This window comes from Salvelinus namaycush, chromosome 1, assembly GCF_016432855.1.
Source record: "Salvelinus namaycush isolate Seneca chromosome 1, SaNama_1.0, whole genome shotgun sequence".
Taxonomy (NCBI): Eukaryota; Metazoa; Chordata; class Actinopteri; order Salmoniformes; family Salmonidae; genus Salvelinus; species Salvelinus namaycush.
Window position 1 is genome coordinate 34,527,129 of NC_052307.1, and position 14,320 is coordinate 34,541,448.

Here is a 14,320-nt window from a genome sequence, read left to right on the forward strand (position 1 = left end):
TGTGTTGTTTAAGTGTTCCCTTTATTTTTTTGAGCAGTGTATATATATATATATTTTTTTACATACAATTAAGCATAATGATTATGGCTTTAGATTGCAGTTAAACACTTTCAGGTGTTTGAAAAAAAGATAAATTCTCCAATTTACAGACGGGGGGGGGGGGGGGGGGCCTAGCCCTCTGGACCACCCCCCAGTTATACCCACATATTTGTGCCCCCTCTGATTTTCTGGGGTGCATGACTCCTCTTAACATCCCAGTGATAAAGATGGATCTTGTCAAACAGGATGGATCTCACATGCTGAGATAGGCTACTATATCTGATGGCGGTTCAGACAAGCTTTTAGGTCGACAGTCTTGAGCTGGTACTGGTAGGCTGTTTGCTGTAAGCTTTTGATGCGTACAGACAAGTGTCAAGCTAAATCTCCTCATACAGCACATTATGTGATACCCTGTTAATGCTGAGTGGGTCTATGGAAAGCAATTATTGCATTTACATTTGTCATTTAGCAGAGGCTCTTATCGAGTGATTTTATAGTAGTCAGTGCATACATTTTTGCAGTGCACTTTCAGTCATGATCTGCTTTTAAATTCCAAATGTAGTGTGTCAGTCAAGGTAAGGAATGGGGTGTGCGATGCACTGCATTCATCATTCCATATAGAATCATGTTGAATAGAGTTTAAGGCAGTGTAACATGTATACAAAATATTCTCAGACTAGCCAGACTATAACCTTGCAAACCTCCCTCTACAGCCAGCCATGTGTGCGTGATTGGACCCAGCCCAGTCACGCCTGCTGTACCAGTCATGCTGATGCAGTATCACCCAGCCCATCTGCACTGCTAACCCTGACCAACCGGTTTTAACCATGTGTCTGCGTACCAAATGGCACTCTATTGCCTTAAGGCTCTGGTAAAAGGTAGTGCACTATGTAGGGAAAAGGGTGCCATTTGGAACACAACCTCTCGGTGACAAGGCTGCAGGGAGTTCGCTACAATCCAATGACGTCTGTTTACTGTAGAATAAGGTACAGCATAAATAACCATTCACAAAAAAATTGCTACCCTGCAGTTTGCTTTTGTACACAGGAACCAGGTAATTTAGAAAACAAATGTTTTATTTGTTTTGGTATGTATGTACATTCCACCGTTGTGAGGAAGGCAGGAGTGAAGGATTTAAATTATCTACACACAATAGACGTAGAGGGGAAAAAAGGACAGATTAAACAAAGTACAGGTAAATGTTTAAAACACTTCAGGTAATAAAATAGATGAGTAATTTTAAAAAAAGGGCCACTTATTATACATTTGAGAAATAACATCTTTCACAGGCTCAAAATCTAAATGTGAGGGTGCCTTTGCTTGACATGAATGGCCCATAATTCATCGTATACATAGAAAAGGTGAAATTAAGCAGATTGAAAAGGAAATAACTCTGTCCCATTGTCTATCCCTTTTCATTGACCTTGCTTGATGATGATATCTGACATGTCGTCCACCTTGATGAGCTCCAAATTCTGTTGAATGAAACAATGAATAAGTGAGTGCTGTGATTAACTCTTCCGTCACACTCAACCACCAAGTGAAAACAGTTGATACCGAAGACTATCTGAAATTAAAGACTCATTTCAAGTTTATTTGGCTGTGTTTACACAGGCAGCCCAATAATGATATTTGTTTGACCAATCAGATACTCTGAAAAAGATCTGATATGAAAATCTCATGTGATTGGTCATAAGACCAATTTAGTGAATATCAGAATTGGGTTGCCTGTGTAAACGCAGCCTCTTTGGCACAGCCAAGATCAATTAAAGTACACCATGATTCCTTGCACAAACCCTCTCAACTAATAAAACCTCAAAATAATTTGTTTGTTAATAATGTAGCTTTGTACAACTACATGTTATATGTCAACATAATAACCATGTCTAGAACCAACTTATTTTAGGAATGCTATGATGCTGGCAGTCAGAGGAGTAGCTACTCACCTTCTCATTGGCCAAGTGCAGCAGGGCGACGAACGCCAGGGGCACAGACAGGTTCTGAGCCATGTTGGGGGGCAAGCTTAAGTGACAGGAGAGGAAGGAGAAGACATGGGGTTTATTACATTATTTATCAGCACGTATGTCCTATCTACATCCATTTGAGCAAATGAATGTTTGGACCATCCAAAGGCCCTCAGTTGGCAGCAGTGTAAATCAATTATTCATGTCTATCTAGCTACCAGTTAAAAAAAAGAAAAAAAAGAAGCAAATCCACCACAATTTCCAAATTGTTCTCCAATGGCAGCTGAGAAAGAACACTAGAGCCATTTGAGAATGGGCCCAGTGCTGATATTAAGGCTTGGTACCTTTGACGCAGGGTCTGTGTGGTCTGGCTGAAGACCTTCTCCCCAGACACTTCTGAAGTCTCCACATTTTCAACCTCCTGCTGAGAACACAACACTGTTAATCACAAGGAAGCAGTCCTGGGTTCAAATACTTTTTGAAAATAATTTCAAATACTTAATCTGAGCTTGATTGCACCTGCCCGTTACAATGGTACCAATAGTAAAATGCAAACACTGCCCACCTGGCACTCCAGGCAGACTTAAGCAAACACTTAAAGTATTTGAACGATTTTAAATAGTATTTGAACCCAGGCCTGTAAGGAAGAGGCATGGAGAGAAAAGAAAAAAACATTTGCAGACCACAGAATACAATCAATGAGACCTGGGGGGGAAGAAACCTGGAAAGACTTAAAATTGACCTTGGCTGGTTTTTCCAGACTGTCAGTCAGAAGATTCCACATGGTGTTCTTGAGTCTCTTCATGTCCATCTTCTTGGCTGTCTTGGCGTAGTTTATCTCAATCTTGTTCACCTGAAATGAAAAGTAAAGCTAGGCTTAACATTTAAAGGGATAATTCAGCCAAATTAGAAAACGAGATGTTGGTTTCCTTGCCATGTAAGCAGTCTATGGACAAGGTAAGACAGCAATACATGCTTTGGTCTTGTTTATCTGGCCACGGTCTTCAAAAACACACTTGCTTAACATTGGCTTCCCCTTCCCTCCAGTCTTACCCTGTATGGCTCTGGCACCAGGTCATCCTCCCCATAGGTGGACACGTCATCATGGTGTGAGGAGGCGGGGTTACCATCCACAGAAGGCTGGGTGTCACCTGTACCCCCACTGAACCCTTCACCATCATCATCACTTTCACCACCCTTATATATATATAGATTGACAGAGATGTAGAGAGAGATTACCCCATTATTTGAAGCAGCTACTAAACAATTGAGGGTCCAAAATGTGGCGTTGAGGAGGGAAAAAGAATGCTGTTATAATGGCTACTTATTACAAGTTGACAAAAAGGTATCCGAGGGAAATGAAACGTTGAAAAAGACAGTGTGAGATTGACAGTAGGGTGGTTTCAGACCTGCAGTCCGGGGCAGAAGTTGGCTGTGTCATTGGCATTGTTGTAGTCGTAGTCTCCGATGCCTTCCCCCAGCTCTCCAGACAACCTCTTCTGGCCCTCTTTACATAACTGACGTAGAACACACAAGTTAACTGACATAGAGCACATCACGTGTGTGAGTGGCATCACAATTCTCACTTCTAATTAGTCAATGTTTACCATCAAGGTTCCACATTAAATGTGTCATTTCCCCCTCCATTTGTGTGAGTGTGTGTGTGTGTGTGTGTGTGTGTGTGTGTAAGAACAGTGAGAGAAAGAGAATAGGATTGAGGGGGATAGGTCAGAGGGGTAATAAATAGGGCAGAGAGAAAAAGTGAGAGACGGCGTGCAAATCAAAGATGTTAATAGTACAATGGACAACATTGTAGCAGCATATCAGTTCCAGTCAGCTACGGCGATGAAGGTCTGATTGTATCTGGTGGCGGCTGCACATTGTTTTAGCACACCACTGTCCCTCTGTATCGCCATAGACACGCAGGACAGGGTCAACTGGTGTGCGGTACGTTTATTTCTAGGCCGTTTATTCCATGCTGGTTGTTGGGATAAAGAGTAAGGGAGACCTTACTGTGCTGGCGGGCTTAAGGCTGAGTTGGGACAGGGTCTCAGGGGGGAACTGGAAGTCTGCAGCCAGAGTGGTCTTCTTGTTTCTTGTGCTGAGGGCTGACTTGGTGTTAGTGGTAGCGGCCTGGGAGAACAGAAAGGAACATAATAGACAGAAGTGAGAGAACTGTTTGAGTTCATATATGAATGGTTGGAAAACTCCATCAGCAACTAAAAATCACACTTCCTCTGTTGCAGTGGCTAACATGAAACTGCACAACTGCCTCACACACAGCCTGGGATTGTTAAGACACTTGACCCACGTATTAGCATCAAAACAAATTTACACAAGTGAATAAAACAGTAATTGTCACAATGGCAATGCTTCAGAAAACTGGCACTTAGTGAGTGATGCTCTTGGTTACGGATCAAACAATGAGGATGAATTGAGAGGGATTGCATCAGCGAACTAGAGGGGCAACCAAGGGCTTACTCTAGTGGTGCGGAAGTAGGTGTCAAAGTTGACATCGTCATTAAAGTCGATTTCAAAAGCCTTCTTTGGCTTTCTCTTGCGACCCTCCTTCTCAGGCACGTTGTCCTCTAAACACACAGAGCGGGACAGAGAGCAAGAAGGGAAGAATTAAGATATATTTGGAGGGCAATGCTGTTAAGGGAATATCCCAAACATAGGTAAACAACATATACAACAACTCTGTGTACAACCACCACTCACTTTTGTGCAGAGGCTTGAAGCGCCAGTAGCCAGGGCCTGCCCAGGTAGCCATGGTCCTGGGGCTGAAGTAGGAGTACTCTCTGGGCTGGTCGGACAACTGCAGACACATGGTGGCTATGTCCCCCTCTCCGATGGGAATCACATCCCTGTGAACAGTCATAACATCACAGAACCATGTTCAAATTCCTTTGAGATGAATTATTAGAAGACAAAACATCAGTTCTTATTAAGTCTAGGCTGAAAAAAAATAATGACCCAATTTTTGTGTAAAATAACAAATTGACTTACTAACACGTCATCAGTTCTGTAAGACAAATTACTTCTGCTCTGATAAGTAACTCAATTCTAAAGCTTTATGTCTGGACTGAAGTTAAGTAGCTCATAGTCAGTCGTAGATCTGTTTCTATCCAGAGTCAAATGGTGTCTCTTCCTTCATCCTGACATCTAAACTGGATATTTAAAAGGGGCAACTGTTTTTTCTTCGTATAAATGAATGATATACACTGAGTGCACAAAACATTAGGAACACTTGCTCTTTTCATGACAGACGGACCAGGTGAAAGCTATGATCCATTATTGATGGATCTGTACATCACTTTGAGATATCAGCTGATGTAAGAAGGGCTATATAAATAAATTTGATTTGATTGATGTCACTTGTTAAATCCACTTCAAATCAGTGTAGATGAAGGGGAGGAGACGGGTCAACAACAAAAAAGTTCAGCTTGAGACATGGATTGTGTGTGTGCCATTCAGAGGGTGAATGGGCAAGACAAAATATTTAAGTGCCTTTGAACAGGGTCAGTAGTAGGTTCCAGGCGCACCGGTTCGTGTCAAGAACTGCAAAGTTGTTTTCAAAGCAGTTTTCATGCTCAACAGTTTTCAGTGTGTATCAAGAATGGTCCCAACACCCCAAGGACATCCAGACAACTTAACACAACTGTGGGAAGCATTGGAGTCAACATGGGCCAGCATCCCTGTGGAACGCTTTCGACACCTCGTAGAGTCCATGCCCCGACTAATTGAGGCTGTTCTGAGGGAAGGGGGGGGGGGGGGGGGGGGGGGGCTGCAACGCAATATTAGGAAGGTGTTCCTAATGCTTTGTACACCCAGTGTATACCCATTGATTCTTGAAGAACGTAACTTAATAAATGCCTCATGAGCTAAGTTCAACTGTCATAGCCCATCAGAACATTAAATATACGCTTGTTTAACTCCAATGTCTGTAAACAAAATAGCCTCAAAACATGGTTAAAACAAATGTTTCTGGTCAGTCCCTGCATCCATAGCTCTCTCTATGAATTTCAGAGTGGTTCCATTTCTCCAGCCTCATCCCTCAGCTTTTTGTTATCGTTTCAACTGCTGATAGACGCTTTACTGGGTCTGAGTGTGTTACTGTCATAAAAAAATGTTTTAACACTCAGGAGATCATGGTAAAAACTCAAGACAGATCAAAGTCACTTCAAGCTACCTGACCCATTTAGAAATTGAATACCCCTTGGTGCCTCATGAAACATCCCTGGGATCCTCTACAGGGATATACACACAGAGTACCAAAAAAAATTCAAAAATACTCAGTACATTACCCCTAGGTTGTTAACACCCTGTAAAAAAAAAAAAAAAAAAAAAACTCAATATCCTCACCTTCCTCTCCCGGGCCCTCCAGCCTCACAGCGATCCTTGTGTTCCTTGGAGCCTTCGCCACCATGGTCCCCCTGACCCTCCTCATAGTCTCCATCAAAATCATCCCCAAAGTCCTGACACTCCTCCTCGTCTGCCTCCGCGTTAACGTCAAACACGTGATCCCCCTGCTTTATCTTCTCCAGCATCTGGTTCATGGTCTGTATAGGACAAGAGTTTATATAGAGACTGTGGTTAAGATACTCTGAAGCTGTATAGCTACCGTTTCAAACTATACATCCAATCTGACCATCTGTATCATTTCCAAACAATAATAAAGACATGTGTGTCCCTATTCCCTATATAGTGCACTACTTTTGACCAGTGCTCTATAGGCCTTGGTCAAAAGTGGTGCACCATATAGGGAAAAGGATGCCATTTGAGACACAGGCTGTGTATATTGCCAGTGTATATGTTGCTCTGACCTGGTCAGGGTTCCAGCTGGTGAAAGAGAAGTCTGCCAGGGAAGGGCAGATAGAGCTCTTCTCCTGGATCCGCTGGAGACCACCTGTCAATCACACAATCAACATCTTTACATGCTTGATACTATTATCGGAACATGTAGGCCAACTGCCAATACTCAATGATCAGTAGAACCAGATGTGTCTGCTAAAGTCAAGAGATACTATGCTAGTCCATTAGGGGTTAGTACAGAACAAAAACAGCCCAGGGGCTGTATTTATCATGCATCTAAGATTAGAAGTGCTGATGATATCAGGCTCCCCTTATTCATATCATATTATTTAAAAGGAAAAACTGATCCTAAATCAGCACTTCTACCCTGAGGCGCTTGCTACATATGGCTCAAAGTGTGATGACACGGTCAGTGTTACCTGTGAAGGGCGTTGCAGGGACGTGCTGCGGTGGAGGCTGGGAGTAAGAGGAGCTGGAGTGCAGCAGGGTCATGTGGGAGGGAAAGAGGAGCTCACAGCGACTGTCCTCACTGAACAACACTGACAGGAAGACGCCTGCCGTGCTGCTCTCATCGAAGGACGACGCCATGCGCTGGAACATGGGGTCCACCTGGAGTTGGAGGGACAATAACGAGGAGGGGGATAATATGTGTGAGTTTACCATGAATGAGCTTTGTAGAAACTCACACAACCCAGACTGGATCCATACTCTCAGGAAATATGATAATAAGTCCTCACATTAAATCAAGGCATTCCTAATCAATTCCATCTCTATTCAGTGTCTGGCTATCAGTCTCAAAGATTTCCAGGTGAATCCACAAGTGTAGCCTGGGGTGAATCCACAAGTGTAGCCTGGGTTGCATCCCAAAGAGCACCCTATTCTGTAAATAGTGCACTACTGTTGACCAGATCCTTCCCTATATTGCGGGTGTAGCATTTCGCTACACCAGCAATATATGTGTATGTGACCAATCAAATTTGATATAAGGAAGAGGGTGCCATTTGGGACTCAAGCACTGTTTGGCTACCAGTCTCGAAGATTTCCAACTGAATACACAATGAACACAACAAACACAGGCATAGCCTGGTCCTTTAACTCAGGCCAGTCCTGGAGCAGGAAACCATCCCTTACCTCACACTTCATCTCAGACTCAGAGCTGTTGATGTTGCTCAGGTTCTGCTCCACAGTCTTCTTGGGAGGCCTCTTCTTCTTCACCACCTGCTTAGCAGCCAGCTCACCTTCAGCCCCCTCCTCCATCTCTCCTCCTACCCCTGCTCCATGCTCTATACACAGACAGGCACACAGACAGACAAGGTTCAAACAGAAGCTGTTGATCTTTTATTAAATTACAGAAAGTCAGTGTTGCACCCTATTCCCTATATAGTGCACTATCCTATGGACCCTGGTTAAATGTAGTGCACTATAGGGGGAATAGTTTGTCATTTGGGAAAAACGGGACAGTTTATAGATGTTATAGTTAAGAGGCACTCACCTTCCCCAGGCTTGGTCTCAGCACCCAGTCCTCCCAGCACTCTGTAGGCATCAGCATGGACAGCATCCACTCTGACCGCGTAAATCTTGGTGCTGGCGTCCAAGGTACCCGCTGCCACCTTGGCAGGGACAGAGAGAAACAGTATGAGATGGTTGCTCTCTCATACAGCCAACAGACGCTAGGCCAGTAAAGTGAAATTAATAGTCTATCATAAGCTTCATTATTTTGGAGTAGGCCTATAAAAACAATGAATATCTTAAGTGGTTGGGCTATAAGTGCATTTCTTCTCCCTCCATTACCAGATTATACTTTCATCTCCTCAACAGTAGCACAAATCTGAAGAAATCCTTGTGTAAAGAGGAAATTCAAAGAGACAAATAAACAGAAACTACAACAATGGAATAATTTGTGTCTAAAGCCATACCTTGAAATTTGTGAGCTCAGAATCCTTCTGTTTGAGGATGTCAGCCATGTAGTCAATCAGGTGGAGACCAAAGGCATTCTTGGTGGTAATTTTCTACAAAAATAGAACAACAAGGCTTTGTACATCTGAGATGCCAGTTTCTAATAACTTGCATGGTTGCAGATATGATGCAATAAGAAATGAGGAGGGAGAGCAACAACATTTCCTTGGGATGGACTCTGCCCCTCTTAGAAGTGGCTGTTAAGGATAGTAAATATGTGAATGGACATTCTGCTTACATTTTCAGTGGAGAGTTTGATGCAGGTGGAGTAATGCTCTGAGATCTGTGCATTTGACAGCTTAGGCACAGCGGCAGGGGTCCCGGTGGTGCTGAATACAAACACGGATTGTATCTTATACAAAGGTCTAAAAATCAATATGATACCTGTCAAGATTTCGTTAACTTGATTACTAGCAAAAATAGGGTTTGGGGTGCCCTACCTATGAGAGGTAGATTCATTAAATGAAGAGTCAGCGGCGGCTTGCAGATCAATGACCCGGGATCTGCGCCTCTGACGCCGCTCCAGCTCATCATCGTTGCCAGGGAAAGATGCGAGGAGCGGTGTGCTGATGGCGGCAGGAGAGGCGCCCTTGTGCTTCAGGGACGGTGAGGCCCACTGACGCACCCGGGAGATAGGTGTGGAGGATGCGCTCATCGTGACTGTCCGGGGGAGAAACGGACACAGTGATGCACAGTTCTCTATTCCTCTGCTTCCAAAAGTTGCATTTAGACAAGTTATACTGTAACTAGCTACCGTTGCCATTATCTGTTAAATTCAACAGTTGGATATAGGAACCTAGCTAACACTACAAAGGCAAAGAAGGCTTGATTTGACAATCAGATCAGTAATAACATTTTGTTGTTGGCAAGTAACCGTACCTAGTTAGCAGGGCTGCACAAGCTAAATCCAGCCTAGCTAGCTAATGTTAGCTTGATAGAGCAAGGTATCGTTTGTTATTGTTGTTACGGTTAGCAGTGATACCATCGTTAACTAATCAACGATGTAGCGTAAAGACATGACACGCTGGATTAGTTTGCTAAATTGCTATAGGTATCTGACATCAGTGAGTGAACTAGCTAACGTTAGCTAACTTGCTATCCTACAGAACATGTTTAGCTTACGCTAGCTAGCTACGAATGCTGGATGAAAACAAAAAACCTGTAGCTCGATTTCATACATTACCTCGATTATATCCAACAGTGAACGTATCTTTCTTTATATAAAGATGAAACTGCCTAAATTAACATGAAGCGTGTTTTACTTTGTACTGATGCACTTTTCTTCCTGATAACATTTGAATTTTTGCGCCGAACGGTTTACGTAACGAGAGTATGCGTCACCACGTGGAATCAAAAACGTAAACACTCAACTCCGCCCATACCCACAACCCCAACCCCTCATTCTCCCATCCATCCCTCCCCTCCCTCCCACCAAGGCATCTATAAAAGTAAGTTAAATAGGAATGAAAAACAGAAACAAACAGTAATAGAAACAAAAACAATGGGGGAAAAAGTTAAATAAAGATGCTTATCTGCACAAATGGCCACTAGAACAGACATTACTGCTTACCAAACTATGCAAGTTACACTAAGTAAAAGACAGGCTCTCCATTTATTGTATTAATGGGGACCAGGGGACCAACTCTACGGCATGAGAGGACCTTAGTGAGAAAGTTCTAATCGCAGCACAAAAGGCTTATAGGGCGGTATGAGCCACAGTCTAGGGGATTCTTGTCTTTTTTAAGCAAAACCGAAATAGTCGCCTGGGTAAGTGTCTGTGGGAGTTTCTGACTAGAAAGGATTTCATTGTACATTGAGCTGAGGATAGGGGATAATTTAGAGGAGAATGCTATATAAAATGTAATAGGGAAGCCATCAGACCCAGGGGCTTTACCACTCTGCATGGACTGAATTGCCAGAGTAGCTTCATCATCACTTATTGAGGCATCCATGTTGGTTTGTTCATCTGAATTGAGACAGGGGATGTCCAGATTGTCTAGAAATGCATGCATGCAAGATGTGTCAGGAAGAGCCTCTGACAAGTAAAGAGCAAAATATAATTGCTTAAATTAATTGTTTTTAAATTTAATTTCATTTCACCTTTATTTAACCAGGTAGGCCAGTTGAGAACAAGTTCTCATTTACAACTGCGACCTGGCCAAGATAAAGCAAAGCAGTGAGACACAAACAACAACACAGAGTTACACATGGAACAGTCAATAACACAATATGGTTCTGCTATCGTCCGAGATCCCTAAAAATTGGAAAGCTGCCGCGGTCATCCCCCTCTTCAAAAGGGGGTGACACTCGAGACCCAAACTGTTACTGACCTACAGTTGAAGTCGGAAGTTTACATACACCTTAGTCAAATACATTTCAACTCCGTTTTTCACAATTCCTGACGTTTAATCCAAGTAAAAATTCCCTGTCTTAGGTCAGTTAGGATCGCCAGTTTATTTTAAGAATTTGAAATGTCAGAATAATAGTAGAGAGAATTATTTATTTCAGCTTTCATTTCATTCATCACATTCCCAGTGGGTCAGAAGTTTACATACGCTCAATTAGTATTTGGTAGCATTGCCTTTAAATTGTTTCGCATGGGTCAAACGTTTTGGGTAGCCTTCCACAAGCTTCCCACAATAAGTTGGGTGAATTTTGGCCCATTCCTCCTGACAGAGCTGGTGTAACTGAGTCAGGTTTGTAGGCCTCCTTGCTCGCACACACTTATTCAGTACTGCCCTCAAATCTTCTATAGAATTGAGGTCAGGGCTTTGTGATGGCCACTCCAATACCTTGACTTTGTTGTCCTGAAGCCATTTTGCCACAACTTTGGTAGTATACTTGAGGTCACTGTCCATTTGGAAGACCCATTTGTGACCAAGCTTTAACTTCTTGACTGATGTCTTGAGATGTTGCTTCAATATATCAACATAATTTCCTTCCTCATGTTGCCATCTATTTTGTGAAGTGCACCAGTCCCTCCTGCAGCAAAGCACCCCCACAACATGATGCTGCCACCCCCGTGCTTCATGGTTGGGATGGTGTTCTTCGGCTTGCAAGCATCCCCCTTTTTCCTCCAAACATACGATGGTCATTATGGCCAAACAGTTCTATGTTTTCATCAGACCAGAAGACATTTCTCCAAACAGTACGATCTTTGTCCCCATGTGCAGTTGCAAACCGTAGTCTGGATTTTTTATGGAGGTTTTGGAGCAGTGGCTTCTTCCTTGTTGAGCGGCCTTTCAGGTTATGTTGATATAGGACTCGTTTTACTGTGGATATAGATACTTTTGTACCCGTTTCCTCCAGAATCTTCACAAGGTCCTTTGCTGTTGTTCTGGGATTGATTTGCACTTTTCGCACCAAAGTACTTCATCTCTAGGAGACAGAACATGTCTCCTTCCTGGGCGGTATGACGGGTGCGTGGTCCCATGCGTGGTCCCAGCCCATGAGAAGCTTCTAAAGCCATGACATCATTTTCTGGAATTTTCCAAGCTGTTTAAAGGCACAGTCAACTTAGTGTATGTATACTTCTGACCCACTGGAATTGTGATACAGTGAATTATAAGTGAAAAAAATCGGTCTGTAAACAATTGTTGGAACAATTGTTGGAAAAATGACTTGTGTCATGCACAAAGTAGATGTCCTAATCGACTTGCCAAAACTATAGTTTGTTAACAAGAAATTGGTGGAGTGGTTGAAAAACAAGTTTTAATTACTCCAACCTATGTGTATGTAAACTTCCGACTTCAACTGTAGGTCAGTGGATAATGACTCCACCTTAGCCAGCACAGTCTGTTCAGATTTAATGATAGCCGCCATTACTGTGGCTAGTTCGGAGGGATCAGAGTCCGTGTCAGGTGAGCCCGAAGCTTCAGCAGAGAACTGCTCCTTTGTGGCCCGCGGCCATTGTTGTCTCGACATTTTACGATTAAAAGGCCAAAAATTTCAGGTTAGTAAATTGGGTTTGATTCCAATTGAAATGTTACAAAATTAACACGTGGGGAGGTGTTGGTCAAGTATTAATATTAAATTGTTTGCCCTGGATCAGAGCACCGAGAAAACGCGGCTTCACATGTTGATGCTCACCAGCGTCCCCGTCAACAGCCATTTCTACAGTAACATCTGTTATTCCCAATATCTATTTTGCCGTCTCCACAATAACCTTCAACCTGGCATTTCTGCTTTCCACAACCCGAGTCGTATTGATAACCTTACCAATAAAAGTTATGAAGTCAACTTTATGCATTATCAAAGTGTCCTTTGAAACCGCACCTTCATGAGCACAAGATTTCTGAACAGGCCTCGAAACTATGCCAGGACCATCAGAAGCACCACCCCCGACAGCAGGTCCACTTACTACAGGTACATCTATGTAAGCTCCTCGCTCCCTGCAAACTCCTGAGAACTTCCTTTGTCTGTCACCTAAGGACATCCTTTGCTTTCCCACATCGTCTGGTGTTGCCTTCTTTTGACTTGAATTCTATGGTTGAGAGAGCTGGTTAAGTTTTCCTTTTTCATTGGCAATCTGAAGGGCTGCTGTGTTTAGGAAAAAGGCAACAAATCCTCATAAAAAGTTGTGAATGGATGTAAACCTTGAGATATCACAAATGTCGATATTATTGTTGTTTGAAGAGACTCTACCTGTGAGGTATGTGGTGAGAGCATTTGTGTCCAAACCATTACAGTGTGGAAATTTTAAAGGATATGGTCACATGTCAAATGTTTGCAGACGGGAGAAGTATAATATTGAAGAATCTGTGAATGGAAAATGTTGCAACTGTGGTGGGGATCATCCTTCGGACTTCCTTGAGTGCCCTGTTAGGGTGAAGGAGGTCGAGGTGTCAAGGATCAGGGCCACACAGTGGATCTCTTATGTGGAGGCGGTGAAGAGCGTTGAAGGGGCAAGAGGCAACAGTGTTGAAGATATGGTGGTGGATGGATTGCAACCAGTTGATAGTGTTTTAAGTCAATCGGGTGATTTGGATACACTCATTACTTATTAAAAACATATATATATATTTTTTTTTACACTCATTGCGAAGGTGGATTTTGTGGCATTTATAGCCACAGTGATTCATTGTACAGCACAAGTGTCTAAGTCAAAGAATCTGGATATCATTATATCTGCAGCCGAGAAGTTTTTGGGGCCCCAAGACCTCACGGCAGAAGCACTACAAGGACTTTTGTCAATAGAAAATGGCTTCTGAGACTATTTTGGGACCTGATTAGAATGAGGTTTTTACAGAAAAGCAGGTTGATTTAATATTTTTTTTATATGTTTTATTTTTACCCAAATGTTTTTTCCTTTTTTGGGATCCTTATTATCCACCCGCACAGTAGGTGGTGGAATGCACATTTTAATTGTTGCGAACGCCAAGAAGAAGGCCCTTATTCACAATCGCAGATGTACATTTCTTTCGGGGGATAACTGAAGACAGTAGCCTAGTGTTTCAGATTAGTAACACTAGGCAATATTTGCCAGTGATAAAGAAAACTACTGGAGGGGCGCCGGTGGTGTCGTCAAACCGTATTTGAGCCTGAGT

At 42.8% G+C, this 14,320-nt stretch overlaps 1 protein-coding gene across 2 annotated transcripts; it reads right to left on the minus strand.

Moving 5' to 3' along the window:
• Positions 1–1,107: 1,107 nt before the first annotated feature.
• Positions 1,108–10,082, minus strand: LOC120055008 (condensin complex subunit 2-like). 2 transcript variants are annotated; one of them, XM_039002848.1, is made up of 18 exons: positions 9,958–10,082; positions 9,215–9,434; positions 9,013–9,103; positions 8,735–8,827; positions 8,311–8,428; positions 7,950–8,101; positions 7,238–7,427; positions 6,830–6,912; positions 6,369–6,565; positions 4,725–4,870; positions 4,485–4,591; positions 4,017–4,136; positions 3,413–3,520; positions 3,057–3,200; positions 2,746–2,856; positions 2,348–2,424; positions 1,986–2,061; positions 1,108–1,514 (listed from the first exon to the last, which is right to left on the minus strand). In XM_039002848.1, the coding sequence occupies exons 2-18, from the start codon at positions 9,427–9,429 to the stop codon at positions 1,455–1,457; spliced, it is 2,088 nt and encodes a 695-aa protein (XP_038858776.1). In that variant the 5' UTR covers positions 9,430–9,434; positions 9,958–10,082; the 3' UTR covers positions 1,108–1,454. The 2 variants fall into 2 exon arrangements, with proteins under 2 accessions (XP_038858776.1, XP_038858768.1); XM_039002840.1 differs by having other exon boundaries at positions 2,348–2,427.
• Between the last annotated feature and the right edge of the window lie 4,238 nt (positions 10,083–14,320).